Raw genomic sequence first — 24,797 nt, 5'->3', positions numbered from 1 at the left:
TGTTTGTTTCTTTATCCCAGGCGTAATAGTTATTTGCCAATGTCATAACGGAGTAATTGATGTGCGTGCAGGTAAAAGAGCCGAAGATTAACGACCCCGTGATTCTTGGACTCGGCGATGATCGTCGGCCGACGAATGATGGGAGCCAGCGGCAGCCGCCGAACAAATTGGAGGAACGAGATTACGAGGCAATTCGCTCTCTAATTTTCACGGGCGGCCAAGTCGATCTGGATAAGATCCTATGCCTTCATCTGTTGAGCGTTCACGTCATCGACATTGACGAGGCCGAGCTGCTTCCGCCGAACGACCAGAAAAACGGTACTTTCCCCGTGGCGAGGCCTCGCCTGCGTGTGTGCGTCGGCTAACGGCGCGCGAAATCGTTGCGTTCCCAGGGCAGCCGCGAATCGCCGCCGAGGAAAGTGAAAACAGTGCGAGCGACATTCTGCCGTGTTACGTCGCGGCGATCCAGCGAGACGAGCGGCCGTCGCAGTTCGAGCCGAGGTCGGCGGCGGCGCAGCGAGAAGAAGCGTCGCATCCCGAGGCTCGGCTTTGCCATCGACGCCACCACGCCGCCGCCGGGAACGCGTTCCACAGTGCCGCGGCAAAAATGCTCGTTGCGCCGCCGCTCATCTACAACAATCTTCTGGAAAGTCGCCGTGGACATCCGAGGGTCCAGCCGTCTCTCGAGCATTTGCTCAGATACGCGCATACCGGTATCACTCGGCTTTGCTTTATCTTGCTTTTCGTAGCGTCTCGACTATCTCGGCGAGACGTTGTACGTCGCAGGTCGAACGTCGGATAAATCAGACGAGAAAATGGCCGGTAGCTCGCAGCGAACACGCCTCTGCAGAAAGGAAAGCTACTTCGTTGGCACCGAGGCCTCCGACCGCTGCAGACCAATTTTCATTTGCTTTAACGACCAGCTGAAAAAATTTGTTCACACAGTGGTGGAAATTCTGCGAAATGTTAACCTCAGAAAAGCAAATGTTCTGCTCGACATGCTCAACAGTCCGCGAATCGTCACCGCCAAATTGTCAGAATTGACAGATTTCATCGACTCGCTTCAAGACTTCTCCTTCGTATCAGTGCCCGAAAGCTTCACTTGCATACGTGGTTACGCAATAGAAGATGCAGACTGTCGCAGCGATGAAAGCAGCGAGCAACCGGTCGCGGAAACTTTAATTTTGGAGTCGACTGTATCGGCTTTTAGCAATCTACTCGACGACGTAAGGCGATCCATTGGCGAACTTTTGAGGAGATCAAGCAGTGATGCGGGTAGCGTTGAGAATCTGATGAACAACATGTCGCTTATGTCGGTCGCGTCGCAATCCAATGCGGCTAATCAGAAATCCTCGAGAATGTCTTTTGGCGCGAGAAAGTCCATTGAAAAAATTGAGCCGATCAAGGAGCCTGCAACGAAGAGCTACGAGGCTATCCAACAGAAATTTAATGAAGAGGCAAGCGCCCGATTATCGAAGGTATCGTAAATAAAAAACGAACGGATTCTCAGGACACCGAATGAGACGAGATTCTTTGGCACTGTAGAGCGTGAAGCAAAGCCAGTTGTATGCCGATCCCGATCGTGTAATATTGCGCCGAATGACCAACTCGCAGAGGATTCTCGTCGGACAGATGTGTGCTGCTCTAAAGACTAAGCAAATCAACAACGAGGGTTCATCGCCATTTACATAATGAGCTGTGTAACATGAATATATATTCGTACAGCTACATTCTTATTCTAGGCATGGCAAAGCAGAAGATACCGCTCCCAGTCTTGCTTAAGCCGGTGTTATCTCGAGAAAGCATAGACTACTTGACGCAGGGCACAATCTATGCCAAAGATCAGAGCGCGGATCAAACGAAAGTTCAAAGGAAAACTCAAATTTCTTCTTTACGCATCGATTTAACTGATTTCGTTTCGACAAAGGTTTTTCTATATGATTATGTGCTCTGTTTACGTTATTTCTAATGCGATTTCTATATCATTTCTCACTTAGACGACATTGAATATTTTTTTTAGATATATCATGAAATTATAGAAGTGGAAAGTCAATGTCAACTACAAAATTTCATGAATGAAGTAGTTTGATATTCGATGCGCTCTTTTCAAATATTTAGTTCCCATGTTCTGCACTCTAGTCTTTCTTCTGTGTTTAATTATATATACCACCCTATATGTTGCGCCGCAAAAACGAAGATATCATAACCTAGAAGCTCCTTCTTAAAAGCTCTCGTGCGATCTTGTGTGAAAAATATATTTTTCGTAGAATATTTTCAATATACAATGTTAATAGCTATAAAATAACTAAATAAAAACAGCGCATTAAATTATTATTTGGTTTATATGAGATTATTAGAGTAAAGTAGCTACATAAACATGGATAAACTTTTGACTAGATTAACTTCCTTATGTCGAACTTTAGCTAATCGGTCGTCTATTGCTTGTCAATGTCTAAGGTAGTTAATTTTCTATAATATTTAATATACGTTGTAGATTAGAAAATTCTGTTTGTAAAGAAAATTTTATTTCAGATTTCAAAAGCAGAATGCACAAATGCATTTCGCAGCAAACCCAGCAAAAACAAAATTAACCATACATATGAATCAGAATGGCACAAGCTTTTGGCACTTACAAAAACGCAATATGTTTATTCAAACACAGGATACTCCCAATCCTAACAGTTTAAAATTTCTTCCTGGTAAAGAAGTTTTAGGTCCAGGCCAAACTAAAGATTTTCCTAATGCATCAGAAGCATACTGTTCTCCATTAGCAAAAATGCTTTTTCGTATTGAAGGAGTTAAGTCAGTCTTTTTTGGGCCAGATTTTATAACAATTACAAAAATAGATGAAGATATGGACTGGACGATAATCAAACCAGAAATATTTGCTAATATCATGGATTTCTTTGCAAGTGGCTTACCAATATTCAGTGAAACTCAACCATCGTCAGATACTTGTTAGTACTGTACTGATAATTAATTATGAATCTGCTATCACTGTTAGTGTTTTCATTTTTTGCAGTAATTAGTGAAGACGATGATGAAATTGTACAGATGATTAAGGAGCTCCTGGACACAAGAATTAGACCTACCGTTCAAGAGGATGGAGGAGACATTGTTTTTATGGTAGAGTTTAATTCTAATTAAAACAAAGTAATTATTTGGAAGTTATACTGTTATTAACTAGACTATTATACTGTTCTAGGGTTTTGAAAATGGTATAGTAAAGCTCAAAATGCAAGGTTCTTGCACAAGTTGTCCAAGTTCAGTTGTAACATTGAAGAATGGTGTTCAAAATATGATGCAATTTTATATACCAGAAGTTCTTGGAGTTGAACAGGTTGAAGATGAAATAGATAAAGTAGCAAAAACTGAGTTTGAAAAACTTGAAAAGAAAATTGAAAAACCCAGTAACGAATAAAAATAGACATCTTCAAGATTTTTTTTATTTGTAAAATAATTGTAACATACAAAACTAATTGTTAACTTAAAAATTATTTTAAATAACATCTAATTACTTAAAAATGATAAAACAAGTTAAATAAATTTTTTTAGTCTGTTGTTTTATTGGTCATTTTTTGTACAAAATTATTGACGGGTAGTGACAGAAACTTGCCATACTCTAATAATATTGTCAGAATAACCAGCAAACAAAGTTTGTCCATCAGTAGACCAAGCCAAAGACAAACATTGAGGAGGCTCAGCCTTGCTGGAAGCATTATTATTGATTTCAGGTTTTAGTTCTTCAACCATTTCCTTGCCCTCAAGATCCCAAATCTTGATGTATGGTCCATAAGCAGCACACAACCAGTAGCGATTGGGACTAAAGCATAGAGCTGTGATAATGTCATTATGGTCAAGGGTGTGTAAGTGTTTTCCATCATTCAAATCCCACAACATGGCTTTATTATCCTGTAAGATAAATATGCATTTTATAAATATATAACAATATTATAAAGCTTCAGAATGCCAATAGTTTAGGATTATATGATTGTACCTTGCCACCAGAAGCACAAAGAGAACCATCTGGAGAAACAGTTACAGTGTTGAGGTAGCCAGTGTGTCCATTGTGGTTGATCTTGAGACGACAGTTTGTCAAGTTCCATACCTGGAAAAAATATTTCATTTACTATAAGATTTAAATAAAATAATAAATAAATCATGTTTTTATTTTTATGAACATCAGTCCCATATCCGCAAACACTCACAGATATCATGTTAAAAAAAAGTTATGCATCATTTAAACATAATAAATAAATCTTTAAAAAATAATCTCAATTTGATTAAACTTATGAATAATTAAGTTTGATATATAATTTACCTTGACGACACGATCCCAACCAGCAGACACAATAATGGGGTTTGAATGATTGGGAGAGAACCGGACACAGCTGACCCAGTCAGAATGTCCATCTTCTTGAATAGTATATTTACATTCAGCCAGTGTATTCCATAACTTGATGGTCTTGTCTCGTGATCCAGATACAATTTGACGATTATCAACTGAGAAAGCAACGCTTAGAACATCCTATTGATAAACATAATTTACATTTAATTTTCAACAAGTCTCTATATTTTGAAATCCTCAGACATATTCAATTAGATAATGGCAATGATGTAAGGAAAGACAATAGTACTGTCTGTACTTACGGCAGTGGCATTTGAGCTCACCTCTTCTATGTATTACATAAAAAAAAATATATAAAAAAAATGCTTCAGTATTATTTTTTATTGGAATTTCCAGATTCCCTAAGATGAAAACAAGTAACAGCTTGTAGATCAATGTCACACCTGAGTATGGTCTTCAAACCTTCTGGTAGTGCGACCAGCAGCCAAGTCCCACAACCTTAGAGTCTTGTCCCAAGATCCTGATAAAGCATAGTTTCCATCCGAAGACAAGACAACATCACTGATAAAGTGAGAGTGACCATACAGACGCTTTTGAGGTACTCCGTAATTGATCTCGTCACGAGTCAACTTCCAGACGATCAAAGTCTTGTCTGATTAAAATATATCAAAAATACATGGTTATTACATGAATGTATTGCATATATTGCGAGCATGCGTAAATAAGCACGTGCAAGTAAAAATTATTGGTGAAATAAGTTAAATACATAGAAAATAGACAGGCATTAAATAATATGACATTTAATTTGAATTTGAAAAATAACAGGCATTAAATAATAAGATATTCATTTTAAATCTGAAAAAGAATTGAATGAATTTTGCATGGTGAACACAGCGATACATACCACGTGAAGAAGACAAGATCATGTCCGGGTATTTTGGATTGGTTGCAATTTGCGTAACCCATCCATTGTGTCCTTTGAGGCATCCTCTGTATTGAAGAGTTTCAGTCATTTTCAATCTGATTTGAGCAATCAACTGTTGGATGCAAGTGGATTACTTTACACTCGTCGGACAATCCAACGTCGTGCTTGAAAACTCAAACCGTAAAGACCGGAAAGAGAGATGGTCAATGGCAGGCAAAAGCAGCAATGAGAAAAATTAAACAAGATGTGAATTCCAAACGAAAATTCGAAAGAAAGAAGCTACTACTTCCATCTGGTGCAGTATTTCAGTAAGTTTCTTGTCATTCTTGGCATTGAGTCAATATCGGTTCAGTAGGTTTCGACGTTTTGTTCGGTTCGGTTTTCGGTTATATGGTTGTATCCAGAGGTCGCACTCTGACCTAACGTAAATTTGCGTTCGCGTTGTGAAGTTGAAATAAATTTTCATTTACCAAGATCAATTATAGAAATCGGATTTGGATTTATATTTGCTTATAGAGCGACATCATTCACAAGATGAGCCATCCAAAAATTTTATTTTCCAAAGTTATGACAAATATAGGTCTGTTTTATAACCATGGCCGTTGTTTCTATACCGGTGTTTCTGATTTCACGTTTCTCATGATATTTGTTTTGAAAGTGACAAAGTACAGTATTAACTCAACTCGCTAATTAATCTGAGAAATGCGTATAAAGTTTAGATAAATTTATTTGCTAGTTAGTTTTATTAATTACTAGAACTAAATCAAGATTTAAAATCTTGAATCAACAACAAATTTATTCAGATAAGTTTCTTGGATACATTTTCCATAAACTATTATTATTATTGCTATCAACGCCATTAAATTCAGATACTTTGTAAAAATATATTTTTATTTCAGATGAAAATAAGTATTGTCTGATATACCAAATACACTTTAACTTTCTCTAACAATAATGTCTAATAATAACGTCTTCTTTAACTTGGCATCTACGCTTCGATACATTTGACTTAATGTTACAATATTGTGTGTAAAATCATTAGTAAATTATATTTATAAATTAAGATTTAATAATTAATAACTTATTGATAAACAAGATTGTCTTCTGAAGCTACATATGAAAGTTCTTTTATTCGTTAAAACACTTGTGCTTATAGATTTCGTTTAATAAACAACAGTTTTCGGTTAGAAGTGATATATATGAGACAATGAATTTGATTTGTTGTTCATCATATAACTATAAGCCGGTAGGTGAAGTAGAGCCTTAATATAGACAGCGCTTTTCCCTATTTTCGAGAGTACGACGGATATTGCCATTGCGCAGTAAAAAAGAATCAAACTGGACCGTCACAATAGGATGAAATTTAAAAAACATTTGATACAAATAATTGAAAAGTGTAAATATTTATTACAAATTGTCGATATTAAGAAATTTCACAGGAATTACTCATTAAAAAATAAAATTTATCCATTGATAATTATTACTCGCAAATCATAGTTATGATATCTCGAAAAATAATTATAATTTTTGTAAATAAAAAAAGTGGAATAACTTTAGGATTACATTTTTTAATTGTATTATACCTGTAGTCTTAAAATGATTTTCTATGTACTGAAAAATCCTATAAAAAATTATATTTTGGGTTATTTATTAGTTACTATGTGAATTATAATTATATTTGAATTCTCTAAATCACAAAATAGAGAATTTGCCTTTATGTTGCTACATGTGTGTGTATGTGTGTGTGTATAGTGGGCACTGGGTATACGACTAGTGACGACACATCTGGTATATTCCGTTATTATTTGTGCCTATGTAATAAACATTGCAGATTTGCCTTAATTTAAGCTCTTTTTGAAAAGTTTGTTTGTTATACCTATATCTATACTTTGAAAACTGACCACCTAAATCTCTTGATCTAAGTTTTCATAAAATATTTTACTGTCATCAATTTCGAAATGTTCAACCTTTTAGCGCTAGAATAATGGAAAACGGAATGCACCTATATATCTGCGCATACTATATAGAATACGTGTCTGATTTAATATATTGTATAGCGTGAGTTTGTGCGAGTCTGCCGATACTTTTCTAGATGTGCCGAAAAGCAAATCTACAACGTAAACTGTACTAGCTAGTACTGGCTATACATATCTAGTTTATCTAGTTTATTGTAATCTACATCTTTATAGCATGAGGTATTGAATATTGCAGTATTTAAATGAATTGATTTTTATTAAAAATATCTTTTTTGTTCAATATCAGAAGGGAATTATAATAATTTTCATTGAATTATACCATTAATATCAGATATTAAAATGGCTAACAGTGGTGAGGAAATCTAATCTTTTGTAGTTTTTTTCATCTACATGTACAACAATTAAAAGGTTATAAAATATTTAAATAAATTTATTGTTTTCAGAGGATAACAAAAGTGAGGCATCAGTGAACATGGAAAGTGAAAATGATAACGTTGAAGCTGAAGACACTGAAAAAATAATGATCATTGATCCTGATTCTGAAGTTTGTTAAAATAGTTTTGATTTACCTACTATTTTTAAGCATGAGAGATAATATTATTTAAATATTTGTTATAGGAATTAGACTTCAACCATTCACGATTAACCAAATTAGAAAATTTAGAACCTTTAACGAAAATAAAAACACTGTGTTTTACATGGAATTTAATTAAAAAAATTGAAAATCTTGATACTTTGCACACACTGGTAGAATTGGAATTACGAGACAATCAAATTACTGTTATTGAAAATTTGAATGCTCTCGTAAACTTAAAGTAAGCTATTAAAATACAATTTTCATAGAAATAAAATTTTTTTTTGTATCTATAAATAATTTTATTACTTTAATTTCCAGATTGTTAGACTTATCATTCAATAGAATAAAAAAGATAGAAGGTTTAGATAACTTAATCAATTTACAAAAATTATTTCTTTCCTCCAATAGAATCACAAAAATTGAAAATATATCACATTTAAAAAATTTGACATTACTAGAATTAGGTGATAATAAAATTAGAGACATTGAAAATTTAGAAGGATTAAATAATTTAACTAACTTATTTTTGGGAAAAAATAAAATCACAAAAATCCAAAATTTAAATACTTTGCGTAATCTACAATTACTTAGCATTCAGTGTAACAGGATTGTACGTATTGAAAATTTGACTGAATTGACCAATTTGGAACAACTGTATCTATCTGAAAATGGATTGACATGTATAGAAGGTTTAGAAAATTGCCTAAAAATATCAACCTTGGATCTTGCTAACAACAAAATTAAAAAGATTACAAATATAAATCATTTAACTGAACTAGAAGAATTTTGGGTAAATGTTTGCACTTTTGCAAATAACAAATTATTTTATTATTTACTACTTATCTTTTTCTATATAATTTATAGATCAACAATAATGAAATAGAGGATTGGAGTACTGTTGACAACTTAACATCAAATACAAAGTTAGAAACAGTGTATTTTGAGCATAATCCTATTGCAAAGGATCCTAATTACAGAAGAAAAATCAAACTTGTGTTACCTTGGTTATCGCAGTTGGATGCTACGTTATGTAGATGAAACAACTGCTTATTTTTTAAAGAAAAAACTGAAATTGGTCAATGTAACTATGGCAAAATATTGTAAGAATTTGAATCAAAAGAATATCACTTATATTAAATATTTTAATTTTTAGTATTTTTGTAACTATGCTATACAAAAAATTCATTAGTATTAATATATGAATTTTACACAGTTATTGAAAGACTAAAATTTTTTTGAATTCTTCCAAAAATGTTAAATTTAGTATTTAAAAAGTAAGCTTTGAATATTATTATATTGCTATTAATGTGCATTTAAAAATTTTATTAAGTACACTGCTTTTAATTATTAAAAATTATTAATGTATAAAAATACTCACTCTGCTAGATGTTATTAAATCTAATTTTAGATTGCATAGCTATCCTACAAGTGTTTGAAATTCATTTAGTGATACGATATTAATTATATACAGATTTTTGAACAATAATTGTATACTTATTTGAATAAATAAAAGAATGAGTATATAAGATATTGTTTTTGGTGAATAGGATTAATTTATTAATATTTTAAACATAAACAAATCCCCTTCAGATTACCGATATGCACTTATTAAAGTATACAAATATTTACTGTAGTTAGGGGATTTATATATAAGGAGACATTGGATCCAGATTATCAAGATAAAAGCTATTAATTTGCTTAACATCCTCGATGGCGCAGGATGCGAGTAATGATGAAAAATATAGATCTACTACATTATCGTCATCAGTACAACAATATATCATTTGATCTTTTTTCACCGTGATATATATACATGTATGATGGACCGATGTCGGACATCAGTCTAGAATCTATTTAGAAAATTCCTAAATAGGAAAAAATTCCTATAAAATTTTATTTGTTAAACCAGTGAAAAACAGTATATTAATTGTAATTGTTAAATTAAAAAATATCTATGCGTGAAATTGATTTTCAAAGTATTACAAGTTGATTGTCGATTTTGCTGAAATAATTTGAATTTATGCATCATTAACATCAAGCGTCATTAATGAAGTAAAAAAATATTTAATCACGAATAACATTCAATATAATCGATAAACAATTGCCGTCACGTAAGATAACAATTGTAAAATAACCTTGATACGTACAAAAGCCTTTGGGATATTAATGAATCGCGTATTTGTGATTCGCGCGTGCGAAGAGCCGTTGAAGGAGTGGGAGAGCCGCGTGGGGATCACAACGTCGCATTGACTCCGCGATTCGTGGGTGCAAGGGAGCCGCCTCAGAAGGTGAGTTGTGTGCTGTATACACATACATGTGTGCTCTCATACGCGCGTCCAGTCTGTACTGTAGTTGACGTGTTCAGCGAAGAGGTCAGCACAAGCTAGCGAGGCGCTGAAAGTTAAAGCCGTTGCACGATGTGGAGAAGCCAGTCAGAAACTCAGAATTGTGTGTGACGTCACTGCGAGCGAACGAGCGAGCAAGAGTACTGTGAGAGCGCTGGCGACGACGAGATATCATACTCTCTCGCGGGTCGGCCATTTTGTGAGCGTGTGCACAATATCGGGCGCAGGATAATCATAGTGTTCTGGTTGTGCGGCTGGCAAATGCTTATAGAAGCCGGTGCGCTTGAGAGCGAATGAACGTCGACATCGAGGAAACGAGATAAAGCTTGGCCCGAGAACATCCTCGCCGCCGGCTCAACAACTCCCACTCGCGCTCTCTGTCTCACTCTCACGGTAGCGCTCGCACTCGTTCTCTTTCTCTCTCACACTCACACGCTGACGAACCCACGAGACGAAGAACGCCGAGTTCAAAATCGTTGCGCAAAACCCGACGATGGAGGAAAAGACATCACTCAAAGAACTCGACCAGTGGATTGAACAGTTAAACGACTGCAAACAACTGACAGAGAGCCAAGTCAAGACCCTCTGCGACAAGGTCAGTACTTCCTGACGAGAAGCCGTTTTCGCCTCTACTCCTACGCTTTTGCCTGCGCCATGCCTCTAGCCGGTCGATTTCGCTTCGCCTCTCTCATCCGCTCAGCTTCTGTTTCCGTCTCAGATAGTCCGCTACTTCGCTTTCGCATAGCCATCGAAAAGAAATGGGTGGACCGTGCCTGCTATTCCCGCGTTACACCTGTTCTCTTTCCTGCTCTAGCTATTTCTCTCTCTCTCTCTCTCTCTCTATCTCTCTATCTATCTATCTATCTTTCTCTTTCTCTCGCGCACTCGTCTTTTGGTCCAGGAACGACTATGCTTCCTTCCTTTTTCCGCGCTCACGACACGACACGTTTCTCCTACGCGGCAGTGACCAGTTTATTTTTCTCCGCCAGCGGCGCAATCGATACGTCTCCTTTGCTAGCCCTCTCGCGCACTCAAGAATCCAGACTGCAATCTTTGTCAATATGACTCGGAGATTTTTTGTTCCTCGAAGTATAGTTGATCGTGAAAAACTGACACTAACGACGCATAACTTATTCGCTCCGTATCTCGTGATTTCCCAAAACGTCATCGGTATAGTGAGCCGCGCTCTGATGACGAAATTATGTTACCATTTGGAACAGTGTAATTCGAGCGACATCCACAAACGAATGGCTGTTAATTAACTGTTATAACTGCAACAGGTTGAAGACGCAATTCCCTTTCGCATTGTCTTTTTTCATCTGATATTCAATAATTGTTTTGCACTCCTGTAAGCAAAGGAGGAAATTCTGACATGACATGTGTATAGAAACAGTTTCTTGTTCCAGTTCTAGCAAGTTGACAAACACAATATAACTTCATTGATTTATATAGGTGGTAAATGTGTTGACATAATGTGATTCCTAGATTTGAAAATGACTCATCCACATGCATTATGCTTATTATCATTTCCTTGTTGTTATGACAACAATTCTAAATATATCCAAGTTGTGATGTTGACACATTAAATTGGCATAATTGATCAGCTGAGGCTCAATAATGAAATCACACTAGTGGAAGCTTCCACAATGTTTTTGCTGAATATAATGTTTTTTAATTTGAAAACTATGAATATTACATTAAGCCTTTATATGATTCTTGCTAGGCAAAAGAAATATTAGCAAAGGAGTCCAATGTTCAAGAGGTGAAATGTCCTGTAACAGTGTGTGGAGACGTCCATGGGCAGTTCCATGATTTAATGGAATTGTTCCGGATAGGCGGAAAATCTCCAGATACAAACTACCTGTTCATGGGTGACTATGTTGATCGTGGTTACTACTCTGTTGAGACTGTCACTCTTCTTGTAGCATTAAAAGTGAGTATTTATTGAAGTGATTTTTTAATGTTCAGTAGAACAGATATCCTAATGTTTGTTTATTATAACATTAGGTAAGATATAGAGAAAGAATAACCATCCTACGAGGCAATCATGAGTCCAGACAAATTACACAGGTGTATGGGTTTTATGATGAATGTCTTCGTAAATATGGCAATGCTAATGTTTGGAAGTTTTTCACGGATTTGTTTGATTATCTACCTCTGACTGCATTAGTAGATGGTCAAATCTTCTGTTTGCATGGTGGACTTTCTCCCTCTATTGATACACTGGATCATATCCGTGCATTAGATCGCCTCCAGGAGGTACCACATGAAGTAAGTAATGGAGACATAGCCAATATATCTAGATATTTATTAATAGAAAAACACTAAGTAATATATTTTTGCTTTAGGGACCTATGTGTGACTTGCTATGGTCAGATCCTGATGACAGAGGAGGGTGGGGAATTTCTCCTAGAGGTGCTGGATACACCTTTGGTCAGGATATTTCAGAAACATTTAATCACTCTAATGGTTTAACACTCGTTTCCCGTGCTCATCAATTGGTTATGGAAGGCTATAACTGGTAACATGCTACTTTTATAGACAACTTTTTCACAGCATCTAAAACATAGATGCTAATTTTATTATTTTTCATATCATAGGTGTCACGATCGCAATGTTGTGACCATTTTTTCGGCACCTAATTACTGTTATCGCTGTGGTAATCAAGCTGCAATCATGGAATTAGATGATGCTTTGAAATATTCATTGTGAGTGAAGTGATATAATGAATGACACTATTGTCTTATTTTTCTAGAATAATAAGGAATTATTTTATTTATATTTGTAGCCTTCAATTTGATCCAGCACCAAGACGCGGCGAGCCACACGTCACCAGGCGAACGCCAGACTACTTCCTGTAAAGTGTCAAATCTAAAGGGAGTAGATATTAAGGTAGGGGAATGGATTGATGCTGGCTTTATAAAGATGCCACAGAACATAACCTATAATAGAACATCGGTATGAGTGTAAGGCCCCGAGCTACCCTTACACGCCATATATAGTCTCAAGTATTATATAATGGCTCGCGTTATGGTGTCTCCTAAAGAGACTAATTGCGCGCTCGCGTGTTTGCGCGTGAATACACCATACACGTAGATTCAACAACACTTGTACACATTAAGGAGATAAAAGAAAAAAGAAACAAACCAATAATGTACACATGTACCAAGTAAATTCACCTAAAAGCATTGAGTTTGACGATTTTCATTATATGGCTTGTATTTTTATTGAAGAAAACGATTATGGACACAATATTAATATGTAACCGTTATTTATAAAACGGCCGAAAAAGATAAGCGACGGTAATGTTCTAAAACCCTGAGTGAATGTTAACTTATTGAGTGATTAAAAAAATTTGCTGGAGGGATACGCGTCATTTTCCTAATTGTACTGCAAAGATGACTATAGTCGTTGACGGTTATGAAATGAGTATCAAAATGAAAAAAAAATATCTGTATTTAAGAATATCTCGCGTTCTTACTGGTGTGAAAGAAGCGTGAATTGTTTCTCCAAGCAAGAGCATACCGAGCGTGCAAAATGAGGGTTGATGCAACAGTGACTTTCACCCCATGTTTTTGCCTGTGCTTTATATATGGCATTTGATAACAATGAAGTTCATATTCATTACTGCTTGTTTCTTACGATTGTCAAACACAGTGTTCTTAGAGCTTATTGGGTGGTTTCTGTCAGTCCCTGTATCATTGAAAAAAACAAACATTTACGACATAAATCGGAGTCTTAGTGGACCATGCGTTTTCTCTAACCACGTTTCATTTCGATACATTTACTAATGTGTAAAAATAATAATTGTCGGATCGAATTTATTTAACACAAAAAGAATCATCGAATTTTATACTTTTTTGTCCCTCTTTCTATCTTTCTTCTACCATTAGAGAAATAAAGGAAGAGTTTAATGAGAAAATACTTTTTCTACTTACTTAAGAAATGGTTTTTTTTAATGTACCAATACGCACCTTTGGCATTTACTTTATTTGTCTTATTATTTTGTGTTACATCAGATTTTTATTGCGTTTCAACTTGTAAGTGAAGTTTAGATACTTCTGTCTGAAAAAATTTGTACCTTTTTATCTACTTTAAGACCTCGAATATTATATATATATATATGAATCGCCGAAACGAAGGATACTAAGACGCGTCGTGACACTTTTGCATCAATCCCTGATAAATAGTACTTTTCGATAAAACAAAGAAATAACATAGCGCACCTGATGCATTAAATCACAATAAGTATGTTGAAAGTTAAATGATGTTCTTAATGAAACTGAGCTTTTTACTGATTTAAAAATAAATTTAAAGCTAAAGGAAATGTTTCAGACGAATAAACACAAATCTGTAAATCAAGCCAAAATGAACTAAATTTGTTGTGTCAAATGATTTGAATATTTGTATATGATCTGTTTTTTTCTGTGCGATTGAACCCAAAGTTAATAAAGCGAAGTAATTAAAACAGAATTAAAATGAAAAAAAGAGCTGCAGATGTATTCTTAGATTTAAGTATACAAATTAAACATTATACATAATGAATCAATACTGAAATAGCGCTGCTAAAAAGGTGGCTTTCTTAAAAACCCATAACGTAATGAAGTGCCGAGGCGAACGCGAACGACGTGACGATACAAATGTAGACCACATGTAGTAGCAATTTGTCAAGACTGTGAATCGGTGAATTCAACTATCTACGAGACAATTTTTTAACTCAAATTTTGCCCAGTCCCCCTTTTCAGACATATTTACCATAAGACGTTGCACTTCTTTTTTTTTTTTTAATTGTGAATTCGTTATGTATATCTGATCACGGAACGCCTGTACTTGCTCTTGGGAAAGTTGAATGGATTTATACAGAAACATAAATAGCAAGCAAACCAATAAAAAATGAATAAAACCGAAAAGTAACAGTTCCTTTGACTTCGACTTTGACTTTTTCGAATTTTACTGCGTACTTATTTATTTGTACGGACTTTCAGATAAGGGCTTTTGCAAAATAGCATAATTTGTAACGATTAATGGAATCAATCTAAATTTACATGCCGAGAATTTACATGGTCATTGAAACACACGCGTATTTCAATGTACACTTCTGTGTACTTCTATTTGACTTTTTACATATAGCTCACGATTATACGCGACGAGAAAGGACAAAATTTCGCGTTCTAGAAAACTCAAACATAAAACAAACTAATTAAAATCATATAGTATAAACGATAAGAATCGAATGAGTTGTCTAGCAGTATCACATTATGAATGAAAAATGTCATAGACACTTAGAAATTGTATAGCTAATTTTGTATTTGCTCTGTATTTACTATATTCACGAGTACTTTTACGCCAGACACGCGAACACCTATTCGAAGGAGTAAAAGGGGCGCACTTTAGTCGAAAAATCTAATCAATAAAAGAAAGCTAACGGCACGCTGACGAGAGTAATGTGTAGGACGTGAATCGTAATATCATTCTTCATTTGATGTCGTCATATCCTTTATTTGGGAGACTCGTTTCTTTCGTTTGGCAGGCGTCCGTTGTAAAGCAGACAGCTTTGATATCGACGAATCGCGTTGTAGCGAAAGGTATAAAACAAAATAATTAAAATAAAAAAATGCTTCGCCCCCCTTTTTATAAGAAGAAACACAAAGAGAGAAAGTGAGATACAATACGCGAGATTTTCACGAGAATTAACAAAAAAAACCGTATTAGCGAGCAAGTTGACTCGAACACGCCCGGCAATATTTGTTATATTGAAGAGAAAAAGAAAAAGTTAAAAGGCTGAAGCAACACGTGTCACTTTTTTCGTAACATTCTTTTTTTTCGGCATATGAATGACAAAGACGTTACCGACGCGTTTGACGAGGTAGGAATGCGAGAGCGTCGAAATTGAAAAGGAAGATTGTAAATCTAGAATGCTGTCAAGCTCCGACAATAAACACGTAACATTTGAAATTCATAAGCTTTTAGAGAGAGATTGTCCCGAAGCTAAAAATGAAACCATTGAGAGCATTCGATTAAAAGGCAATTTTAGACTTTTCTATGGTCAACGCAAGTTATATGCGAATATTGTCTGCGCTTCGTCACATATTGTATACCATAAATTTGCTTGTTCATTACGTTTCTGGGAAATTCTAAAGAGGGAGAGAGAGAATTCTCAGTTGCACTCGGCAAGCGTGTCTAATGTGTGTTCGTAGCAGTCAACTTGCGCTTGCTGCCTTTCAAATGGCAAGATTTTTTTCTTCTTCCCCTTGATAATCACAATAACTGAGTTATTTGCGTGCGGCTTGCCGTTTTACGCCGGGCCGTACTACATACCGTGGCATTCGTGACCAAAACAAATCATGCATTCAACGTGAATTTTACAATTAAATAATACATATGAAGTAAGCGATAATGCTGCTCTGCTGAATCTGCTGAGTTTTGTGTCATCGTATCACAGTGAGACGAATTTAAATACAGTTATTGTATTTCGATGCGAGTGTTGGTCCCTCATCTTCGAACTTTTGATTCTTTTAATTTTCAAACCATTATCAGATTATTCGAAAAATGGCAAAAAATAAATAAAATACAATAAAAATTATACTAGTTGTTCTTATTCCACTTGTCAGCCTCTTTATTCTTTTTACAATTTTCTGTATCAAGTACAAATATATTCTGCACATTTATGGTTTATAAAAAAGTATTAAAATGTTAAAACATTCTTTGAGATTTACTTCAAGAAAATATTTATCAGAGTTCCAATCCATTAACTTAATTTTTAAAATGATCCACGCAATGTGTTGAAACTATAAAAAATATTTTCTTATAAGTTATGGTAATTTATAAATATTGATACATTATTATAAATATATTATTTTTTCTTTACAGATATAATCAAACCACATTTGCTTTCATCAAGCGAAAGCTTTTCTTACTTTATACATTAAAATTATAGTTATCTTCAGTTCATTAATTAATTTAATTTATAAATTTAAAAAGGTTTGAAAACCTATCATAGCTAGTTTTAAATTCTATTTCCCTACCAAATACCTTATTATGAGACACCTTGTTAGGTACGTTCAACAAAGTTAAATACAAAATAACAACTGCTTTTAACAATATCAAAATTAATTAAGTAAAATTTTCATATTTTCATTCCAGTATCCAAATCTAATAATTGTTTCATGACTTCATAGGTAGCGAAACTTGTAGCTACCATTGGAATAGCTCTCAAATAATTAATACTCATTCCTCTATACAGTCCTTTTATTATGCCATTTTCATTATATATCATTTTTAATGTAGATAGCATGCCAACACTGAAAAAAATGATAAAATAATTTTTTTTAAATTATACATTTTCAAACTATTAAATATTCCATCATCAGAAACATAATTTGAAACTTAAAAACTTTTGATTGCATTATACCTATATTTATGAGTATCTGGATTCATCATAGCTAATTGCATCCGTCTTCTGGTAACATCTAATGGATATGAAAAACTTTGTGCAACTGCTCCAGCCATACCACCACATAATAGTTTGCCAGGAATTGTTAATACAAGGCCACCTAATATAGCATTAAAAGTTTTGTGTATATAAATGTAAAATTATTGGATAGCAATTCAGATAATATTTACCAGTATTTTTATCACATTTGTTACATAATACAGTTGGAAAATATTTCATACACAAATATTTAAGCTTTTCAAAAGAATAAAATGAGAAACCAGCATATGGTACCATACCACATAGAGTTGGTATGAATCCTCGATATAATGCTCTAATTCCACCCTCCTAAAATAACAATAAATATTTCTTTATGTTTTGGTTTTAGACAAAAAACTTATTTTATAAAATTTGCTACTAACATCTTTAAATATTGAAACCGCAGTGTGAACGATTCCAGTATAAATGTGCTCTCCAGTCACTTGAAAGGCCAGTCGTGCTCTTATTGTATCAAGAGGATAGGTAAGTGTCACAGCTGTCACTCCTGCACAGGAACCAGCAATGAATTTGTCTGCATGTGTTTTATTTCCTAATATTTTACCTAATGACTAGAAATTATTATTGAAATTGTTAGTTTCATAATGCTAATATTGTGAAATCAATGTAAAGTAATTACAATTAATTTTGCTGACCTTTTTATAAATTTCAAAAGCTGTAAACTGTGTGGCTGCATATGGAAATATCCTTACCATTTGAGCAAAGTTTCCTTTGTAGAGAGCAAAGAAATGCTCTCGATAGATAATTTCTTTCAGACCAGAAAACACTCCTGTACAATAAAAACTTCTGTCAGTAGTTAATTAAATCAAACGTAATTAAAATTAATTATATGTGGAAAAATTACCTAAATGCTTATAGTGATGACTGTGAGCTTGAAGAAGAATTTTAATTCTATCTAATGGAGCAACAGTTGTCTTTGAGCACATCCCAGCAACTCCTGAGAAAGTTGAGTAATTCCATCAATGGAATGAAATTTCCACACATTAACATACATTCGAAAGTCCGTTGTAATCGCTCACTGGCGCGATAAGTAACACACAGGTAATTAAAAAAAAAAAGACAGAAAAGTGTATTTATTCGATGAAAAATGTATAGTTAAAACGCACCGCCAGCAATGAAGTTCTTGATGACGAACTCAACATTCTTATTAGGGGTTTGGACGCTGACCGCAACCGTCGACATGGTTTCACTTTTTGACCTGTCTGGTTCTCTCACCAAAGGAATGCCGTCCGTGATTGTTGGCTGCGGCTCGCTGACTGTTTGTACGCATACGTATCGTACGTACGTTTAGAAAGCAAAAACGCGGCGCGCGCGTGCGTCGGGAAGAGCGCAAGCGAACACGCGCTCTCCAGAGAAAGAGAGAGTGTCCTGGAATGAAAGTCAGTGACCTTGACTGTATACTGTCTCTTCTTCGTAGTAAGCCCAAGGCAGAGCCAGCAGCGGCCGGGCAAGAGTGGTACTGGGCTCCAATTTCGGTTACATAAATAAGTATTGTCCGCACTTTACACTTATTATCGCATTCCGGCAATGTCACGGCTGAATATCACTAATCTCTGATCAGCTGTGTCCAAGACAAAGTCCAACTTGAGCAGCCGACGGAATTGCGAATCCCCTCTACGAAACCTCATTCATGCTCCACCAATCGCTACCAGTCGCTACTCGAAGTCTCTCATGCTTGGCACTACCGCTGAGTACCACAGCATAAATAACAATTCTAACTTTACTGTTATCAGAGCTTGATTAAATCTTATCTTTTTTACAATTCTATCATAATGGTAATTGGCAGTAAATACTGATGAAGCTATAAAAAATCCAAAGATTACATTGCAATTTAAACCCGCAAATATCTATACGAAATCTCAAAAATAATCGTCACTGTCGTCAGTAGTAGATACGGCACTGACTTCCACGTGTATGCGCTTTAACGTAACCTATATATTTTATAGTGCCGATAATTGACAGATCATTGGCAAATTGGGTAAGGATGACAAGCTCAGCGATGACTCAAAAACAGCAAAGAAAGTCTCTTTCGGCAAAAAAGGGTCCAATAAAGGGTTTAAAGAATGTTTTGGCTAACCCCCATGAAAATTATTGGTATAACCTTAGCTCTAGTAAACAATCGAATTTCCAAAATTTAAAATAAATTAATTGTTGTTTACATACTTTTAAAGGCCTCTTCTAAAACATGAGCGTGGTGCAGCTTTAAAAAATCTTTTGAAAAGGTATTAAGTATATAAATATGAATTTAATGTGCATCTCAAATGATTAAAGTATTCTTATATTCTAAATGTTTTATCAAGATTATTGCCAGTGCTAAAACGTACGGAACAAAAAGTTCCATGGGGTCAGCTACGCAAGCTGAATAAAGAAGAAAGGCTTGCTGCTAAAAAAGCTGCTCAAATTCAATCCAATGCAGAATATGATGCAGAAATTGCGTAAGAACAACAACTTATTGAATTACAAACTTAGGCTAATTTTTTTCATTGTTTTTAGAAAATTCATTGTTCTTGGAATAAATGCAGTTACAAGATTGTTAGAGAAAAATAATACAAGCGTTATATTATTAGAAGCTGGTGTAGACCCTTCATTACTAGTAAAACATATCCTTGATATGGCTAAAAATAAAAATATTCCAGTTGTGCTTATACCTTTTTTGAAGGACATATCATTGGAAACTATTGGTTATACTTGTGCAGCAATCAGTTTGAAGGTATATAATTATTTTTAAGTGGTATGTTGTCATCAATAAAATTCAATTACTTATTAACTATTCCAGAAAGATGCAGAGTCTACAGATAATTATTTTTATGAGCTTTATAAAAAAATAAGTGAATTATCAGCAGAGTTACCAAAACCAAAGACTCTTGTTTCTTTATTTCACAATGAAAGTATACTTGAAGATAATGGAAATCAAATGAGAATCGAAACTATAGAGGAAGATGTTATAGCAACAAAACCTATTACAGTGTCAACTGATGTTTATTTATGTAGAACATCAAAGAAAGAAAGAGCTTTTGTACCAAATTATTCATCACATAGTAAACCAAATTTTGAAAATAAATGGACTGATTTTATAGCTTTAAATGACGAAAAAAATTATGTAGATCAAAAGAAAGTGCCTTCACGATTTTTTGGAAGTTTAGTTTCCGATAGTGACAAAAATGAGCATAACAATGATAGAATTCAATATTATAAAAGGAAGAAGACATTAAGTGACAGTGATGAACCATCGGCTAAAGTTAGTTATAAACCTCTGAAAGTAAAAAGATTACAAGGTGATCAGTCAAGAAAAAAAGCTACTAAAAAACCTAAAGTTAAAAGGAAAAAGTAACGAATGCAAGCTTTCTATAAATAAAGAATGGCATTTTTATACAAAAATTGTACACTATTTACAAAAATATTTTACATTTATATCTCTTTGAACTGTAATTCTTATAAATATTTCTGGAGTAACAATATAATATCAAATAGGTAATGTCGAACTAACTGAAGATTTAAACATTCTTGAAAAGAACATTAGTCCTGTTGTGCCACCTGGTATGTGACTAATTAGAAATGTCAACATTGCTATCAATTGGAGTACAGCACACAAAACAGTTAGTGACGTCGATTGTAAATGGAGTGCAAAGTATAATGTTCCTGTTAAAGAAATTATATAAATAATCGAAAAATATCTTCTTTCTGCTGAGAATAATGATTTTATATAATTCATTGGACCCCACAAAAAACCAAAACTGAAATAAAAAATTAGCAATTTAATTGGAAGTTGAACTTCGCTGTGAAATATTTTAAGAATCTTAAATCATTTTACCTTATTAAAAAAAATGTACTTCCTAATGTGTATAGTAGAGCAAATTTCCTAGCTTTCAGTAATAGCACAGGTATATAAATTGCAGATAAACAGAAACATAAAATACCCATAAAAAAACATACTCCAAATGCAGTCAGTCTTTGCATTCTCGTCTGAAAGAAAATGCAAGGATAATTAAAAAAAAAGTAGTTTCTTGAAGTTTTTGAAAAATAGGATAAATGTTATAGATAATTTATGTATTAATTTATCGAAAATAAAAAGAATTATTGTTTCTCAAAGTATTTCTGAATGTATATACTAACCATACTAGGACAACAATCTCGTTTTGTTTCATTGAGCCATGTCGACTCATCTCTGTTTTCTTCTGAACTTCTTCCAAGCCATTTTCCTATATTTGGTTTAGGTATTCCTACCGTAGGCAGTGTAATTTTATATTGTTTTTCATTTTTATTGCTAAGGAGATATTCGTTTAATTCCTTGTTTAGATCGGCCATTTTGACACGTAAATGTCATCTGATATGTTTATAAAAGCAGTCGGTAAAGCAACAAACTACTTCATCGTGAATATGTAATTCGAAACAACTTTTAAAGTATATTACTTGATAAAAGAGTGCCCTTGTATAGATCGATCCAAAAATTGATTTTTTAATTTAAAATTGTATAGTGAAGTTCAAAGCAATTGATCTGCTATATAGCAAGTTTTGCTTTAGTAAAGGCGTCCCTCTGACTACAGTTTGAAAATTCTTCATTAAATGGGATAGAGCAGATGTTCTTCGTCTAGTATTCGTGTACAGATTTTGGAGCATCGATGTAGGTGAGCAAGTGTTATAGAGCATAGGAACATTCATTTCGAAGAGTTTTACAACAGTTGATAATAAAAGAAACTGAGTTATTTCTATTCAGTTTCATTTATGCTCGGAGTAGTTCACAGTTTTATGTCCAGAATGCCTTCTTCTTCGAAGGATGAACACGAGAAATGTTTGTTTTAGAAAGGTCCAGTAGACGTGCAGCTGTCCATAAATAAAAGCCGTAAAAAAGATTACGATTACGTTACTTTCATATTCGAATTTATGTATAAAAATTGTGACGTAAAAAAACTTTTTTTATTATTTTAAATTAATAATAAAATTTTTTAAAAGTTTCAAGCTAAAATATTTAATGTTTTAAGAAACAATAATAAAATTAATATTCCTTTCTAGTCATTTATACGAGTGTGCCCTCTTAATATATAACAATATTGAATGTAAAGTAAAATGTAAATTTTGAAAAAAATTATAATATTGAAAATTCACGTTAAAAATATGAAATAAAAAAACATGGTATCTTCATAGAAATGGTTCAATAGATATTTTCCGAACAAAATAGAATAAATCTATAAAATCATTCAAATCTACAAAGATGTCAGAAAGTTTATTTCGACAAAAATTATTATGTTAATGCTCTGCTTAAGAAAATGGAGAAAAAAGAATAATATAAGTATTGTATAAAGACACAATAATAATATGAAGAGGCAAAATATTAAAAAATATAAAAGTTTTGTTAGGATTTTCAAACTTACATTTATTTAAACAAATCAACATTGACCTCATATTGTAGGTTGTATATCGTACCGTTTACATAAATTGTTATGCATTGCTCTACCTCGCAGAACAAATATTCCCTGCATCACACCGCGTCGTTCGTTATCTTTAATCATATTTTATTTTTCTTATTGTATTTGTTTGTTCATTAATATCATTGTCAACATCTTCATTATTGAGTTGAGATTATCACGAAACATTCGAGGGGGCATACAATCGGATACCGATTTTATTCATTCTCTTAAAAAGTAACGATAATATTACCAATGCGGCTAATGCTGGAAACTAAATGGTAATAAGGTCAATCAAAAGGTTGGCCAAGTCTAACTCGTCAATGGCACTATTTGAAAAGGGAAATGACAAATGAAAAACAGCAACTGAACAACTAACGATGAAGTCTCTAAATAAAGGTTGACAATAAGTATATGCATATCACGCAATCGCAACCAATCAGTCAATCAATCGATACAATATAATATAACAAAGAATCACATTTGAATACCAGCTACGCTTGGTTTATTTTGCTGTCCCTTTTTTCCTTGTGATAATTATAATACTATGGTTCTATGAATTTGGATTTGTCGTAATATCTTGCCGAAATCGTAGCTAAATTTGAAAGCAGACGAGATGGGCTAAATCGTCGTCGCCACCTAAATGATCAGCGGGCTGCAAAGGAATAACGCAGATTTACGTGGGCTTTCAAGTTAATATTACTATTGTATGTAGGTGTTGTCGGTTGCGTGTCGCGGCGAACGACGAGCCGTGCAGTCGTCATCGTCCGCGTCGTTCAACTACGTTACGCTTTGACTACTCTGTCCTTAGCTTGCTGGCGCATTTTCACTCGCTTTCACGCTCTCTTGCACTTTCTCCGCTCTCTTTCACACTTGTCTTTACCTCGCTATAAGTATACATCATCACGCCACGCGAGCCTGTGTGCGCGCGCGCTAGTGAGTGTGTGTGTGTGTGTGTGTGTGTGTGTGTGTGTGTGAGTTACGCTAATGGCAGCAGCATGCTAGCAAAATACACGTCGTATTCGCTCCCTCGGCCTGCGCGACACTCGCGCGCTCTCGCTCGCTCCTCGTCGTCGCTTATAAAAATTAAAATTCAATTTCCTAAGTACAGTACATTCTGGTTGTTGGCTCTGTTCTCGGCCCGCGACGTTCGCCGCGCACGCGACCTGTCGGCGGCACGCGGGTGGGGGGGTAGGGGGGGGGGGGTGCTTTTCAATCTCCCGTCCGCGGCATCCGACAGCACTTTCGCTCGGCGTCGATGCTTTGCTTCGATAAAAAGCTTTCATCCAGCCGTCTCCGCGGGCCATTGATTTTCCCTCGTTCTCTCTCTTTCGCTTCTTTCAAATACTCGCGAACGTACGCGAGCCTAACAATCGATTCCAACAAGCACGCTCTCGCCACGCAACTCGAGCGAACCTCTCGTTCGTTCGTGCGCTTCCGAATGGACCGACTTTATACGCACAATCGTCCACATGGCACACGAGTTTTATCTTTGTTATCTCTTCATTGGCGCACGCGAAGTGATTGCGAATGTCACGGCAGAAAATGTGACGTTGATTAATCGAGCGAGGTCTCTTCGCGCTCCCCGCACTTCTCTCCTCTTGCTCGCGAACTCGGCTCGTTCGTCTTCGCTTCCAATTTGTTTTTTTGCTGTTGTTCGCGGTATTTTTTTCCTTCGTGTGTGTCAATGCGTGAAGTGTCGAAAATCTTACAATGGCTCGCGAACTTATGTACA

At 34.8% G+C, this 24,797-nt stretch overlaps 7 protein-coding genes across 8 annotated transcripts; 4 read left to right on the top strand and 3 right to left on the bottom strand.

The window, feature by feature from the left end:
* Positions 1-2,187: 2,187 nt before the first annotated feature.
* LOC131674305 (NFU1 iron-sulfur cluster scaffold homolog, mitochondrial-like) lies at positions 2,188-3,561 on the top strand. The gene is made up of 4 exons (XM_058952900.1): positions 2,188-2,457; positions 2,533-2,957; positions 3,023-3,126; positions 3,206-3,561. The coding sequence occupies exons 1-4, from the start codon at positions 2,378-2,380 to the stop codon at positions 3,419-3,421; spliced, it is 825 nt and encodes a 274-aa protein (XP_058808883.1). The 5' UTR covers positions 2,188-2,377; the 3' UTR covers positions 3,422-3,561.
* On the bottom strand, positions 3,527-5,489 carry LOC131674303 (small ribosomal subunit protein RACK1). The gene is made up of 5 exons (XM_058952899.1): positions 5,253-5,489; positions 4,792-5,000; positions 4,322-4,528; positions 3,998-4,108; positions 3,527-3,912 (listed from the first exon to the last, which is right to left on the bottom strand). Exons 1-5 carry the CDS (start codon positions 5,359-5,361, stop codon positions 3,589-3,591), a joined length of 960 nt encoding a protein of 319 aa, XP_058808882.1. The 5' UTR covers positions 5,362-5,489; the 3' UTR covers positions 3,527-3,588.
* Positions 5,490-7,209: 1,720 nt separating this feature from the next.
* Positions 7,210-8,995, top strand: LOC131674313 (protein phosphatase 1 regulatory subunit 7-like). 2 transcript variants are annotated; one of them, XM_058952910.1, is made up of 6 exons: positions 7,211-7,468; positions 7,536-7,601; positions 7,693-7,793; positions 7,868-8,064; positions 8,145-8,616; positions 8,691-8,995. In XM_058952910.1, exons 2-6 carry the CDS (start codon positions 7,589-7,591, stop codon positions 8,862-8,864), a joined length of 957 nt encoding a protein of 318 aa, XP_058808893.1. In that variant the 5' UTR covers positions 7,211-7,468; positions 7,536-7,588; the 3' UTR covers positions 8,865-8,995. The 2 variants fall into 2 exon arrangements, with proteins under 2 accessions (XP_058808894.1, XP_058808893.1); XM_058952911.1 differs by lacking the exon at positions 7,536-7,601 and having other exon boundaries at positions 7,210-7,468.
* Positions 8,996-9,923: 928 nt separating this feature from the next.
* Positions 9,924-16,744, top strand: LOC131674314 (serine/threonine-protein phosphatase 2A catalytic subunit alpha isoform). Its single transcript, XM_058952913.1, has 6 exons — positions 9,924-10,766; positions 11,895-12,104; positions 12,179-12,442; positions 12,520-12,692; positions 12,772-12,879; positions 12,960-16,744. Exons 1-6 carry the CDS (start codon positions 10,665-10,667, stop codon positions 13,030-13,032), a joined length of 930 nt encoding a protein of 309 aa, XP_058808896.1. The 5' UTR covers positions 9,924-10,664; the 3' UTR covers positions 13,033-16,744.
* Positions 16,745-16,778: 34 nt separating this feature from the next.
* Positions 16,779-19,580, bottom strand: LOC131674308 (solute carrier family 25 member 16-like). The gene is made up of 7 exons (XM_058952905.1): positions 18,767-19,580; positions 18,505-18,597; positions 18,296-18,429; positions 18,026-18,211; positions 17,795-17,951; positions 17,583-17,724; positions 16,779-17,472 (listed from the first exon to the last, which is right to left on the bottom strand). The coding sequence occupies exons 1-7, from the start codon at positions 18,840-18,842 to the stop codon at positions 17,298-17,300; spliced, it is 963 nt and encodes a 320-aa protein (XP_058808888.1). The 5' UTR covers positions 18,843-19,580; the 3' UTR covers positions 16,779-17,297.
* Positions 18,990-21,117, top strand: LOC131674307 (uncharacterized). Its single transcript, XM_058952903.1, has 6 exons — positions 18,990-19,116; positions 19,607-19,754; positions 19,832-19,882; positions 19,961-20,095; positions 20,154-20,370; positions 20,437-21,117. The coding sequence occupies exons 2-6, from the start codon at positions 19,645-19,647 to the stop codon at positions 20,989-20,991; spliced, it is 1,068 nt and encodes a 355-aa protein (XP_058808886.1). The 5' UTR covers positions 18,990-19,116; positions 19,607-19,644; the 3' UTR covers positions 20,992-21,117.
* LOC131674309 (uncharacterized) lies at positions 20,996-21,974 on the bottom strand. The gene is made up of 3 exons (XM_058952906.1): positions 21,774-21,974; positions 21,472-21,623; positions 20,996-21,394 (listed from the first exon to the last, which is right to left on the bottom strand). Exons 1-3 carry the CDS (start codon positions 21,963-21,965, stop codon positions 21,124-21,126), a joined length of 615 nt encoding a protein of 204 aa, XP_058808889.1. The 5' UTR covers positions 21,966-21,974; the 3' UTR covers positions 20,996-21,123.
* Between the last annotated feature and the right edge of the window lie 2,823 nt (positions 21,975-24,797).

The sequence above is a fragment of the Phymastichus coffea genome, unplaced genomic scaffold (assembly GCF_024137745.1).
Source record: "Phymastichus coffea isolate CEN01 unplaced genomic scaffold, Cenicafe_Pcof_1.1 PCOF00227, whole genome shotgun sequence".
Classification (NCBI taxonomy): Eukaryota; Metazoa; Arthropoda; class Insecta; order Hymenoptera; family Eulophidae; genus Phymastichus; species Phymastichus coffea.
This window is presented reverse-complemented; position numbering and strand designations above follow the sequence as displayed.

Coding starts and splice junctions, on each gene's coding strand:
- LOC131674305 (XM_058952900.1), top strand. CDS start 2,378: ATGGATAAACTTTTGACTAGATTAACTTCCTTATGTCGAACTTTAGCT. Junction 2,458..2,532: donor ATTGCTTGTCAATGTCTAAG/GTAGTTAATTTT, acceptor ATTTTATTTCAG/ATTTCAAAAGCAGAATGCAC. Junction 3,127..3,205: donor GAGGAGACATTGTTTTTATG/GTAGAGTTTAAT, acceptor ATACTGTTCTAG/GGTTTTGAAAATGGTATAGT.
- LOC131674303 (XM_058952899.1), bottom strand. CDS start 5,361: ATGACTGAAACTCTTCAATACAGAGGATGCCTCAAAGGACACAATGGA. Junction 4,529..4,791: donor GGTTTGAAGACCATACTCAG/GTGTGACATTGA, acceptor GTTTATCAATAG/GATGTTCTAAGCGTTGCTTT. Junction 4,109..4,321: donor GTTGGGATCGTGTCGTCAAG/GTAAATTATATA, acceptor TATTTTTTCCAG/GTATGGAACTTGACAAACTG.
- LOC131674313 (XM_058952910.1), top strand. Junction 7,794..7,867: donor TCATTGATCCTGATTCTGAA/GTTTGTTAAAAT, acceptor TATTTGTTATAG/GAATTAGACTTCAACCATTC. Junction 8,617..8,690: donor CTGAACTAGAAGAATTTTGG/GTAAATGTTTGC, acceptor TATAATTTATAG/ATCAACAATAATGAAATAGA.
- LOC131674314 (XM_058952913.1), top strand. CDS start 10,665: ATGGAGGAAAAGACATCACTCAAAGAACTCGACCAGTGGATTGAACAG. Junction 12,443..12,519: donor TCCAGGAGGTACCACATGAA/GTAAGTAATGGA, acceptor TTTTTGCTTTAG/GGACCTATGTGTGACTTGCT. Junction 12,880..12,959: donor GATGCTTTGAAATATTCATT/GTGAGTGAAGTG, acceptor TTATATTTGTAG/CCTTCAATTTGATCCAGCAC.
- LOC131674308 (XM_058952905.1), bottom strand. CDS start 18,842: ATGTCGACGGTTGCGGTCAGCGTCCAAACCCCTAATAAGAATGTTGAG. Junction 18,430..18,504: donor TCATCACTATAAGCATTTAG/GTAATTTTTCCA, acceptor TTTATTGTACAG/GAGTGTTTTCTGGTCTGAAA. Junction 17,473..17,582: donor CCAGATACTCATAAATATAG/GTATAATGCAAT, acceptor CATTTTTTTCAG/TGTTGGCATGCTATCTACAT.
- LOC131674307 (XM_058952903.1), top strand. CDS start 19,645: ATGACAAGCTCAGCGATGACTCAAAAACAGCAAAGAAAGTCTCTTTCG. Junction 19,883..19,960: donor TTAAAAAATCTTTTGAAAAG/GTATTAAGTATA, acceptor TGTTTTATCAAG/ATTATTGCCAGTGCTAAAAC. Junction 20,371..20,436: donor GTGCAGCAATCAGTTTGAAG/GTATATAATTAT, acceptor TAACTATTCCAG/AAAGATGCAGAGTCTACAGA.
- LOC131674309 (XM_058952906.1), bottom strand. CDS start 21,965: ATGGCCGATCTAAACAAGGAATTAAACGAATATCTCCTTAGCAATAAA. Junction 21,624..21,773: donor GAGATTGTTGTCCTAGTATG/GTTAGTATATAC, acceptor ATTTTCTTTCAG/ACGAGAATGCAAAGACTGAC. Junction 21,395..21,471: donor AGTACATTTTTTTTAATAAG/GTAAAATGATTT, acceptor TTTTTATTTCAG/TTTTGGTTTTTTGTGGGGTC.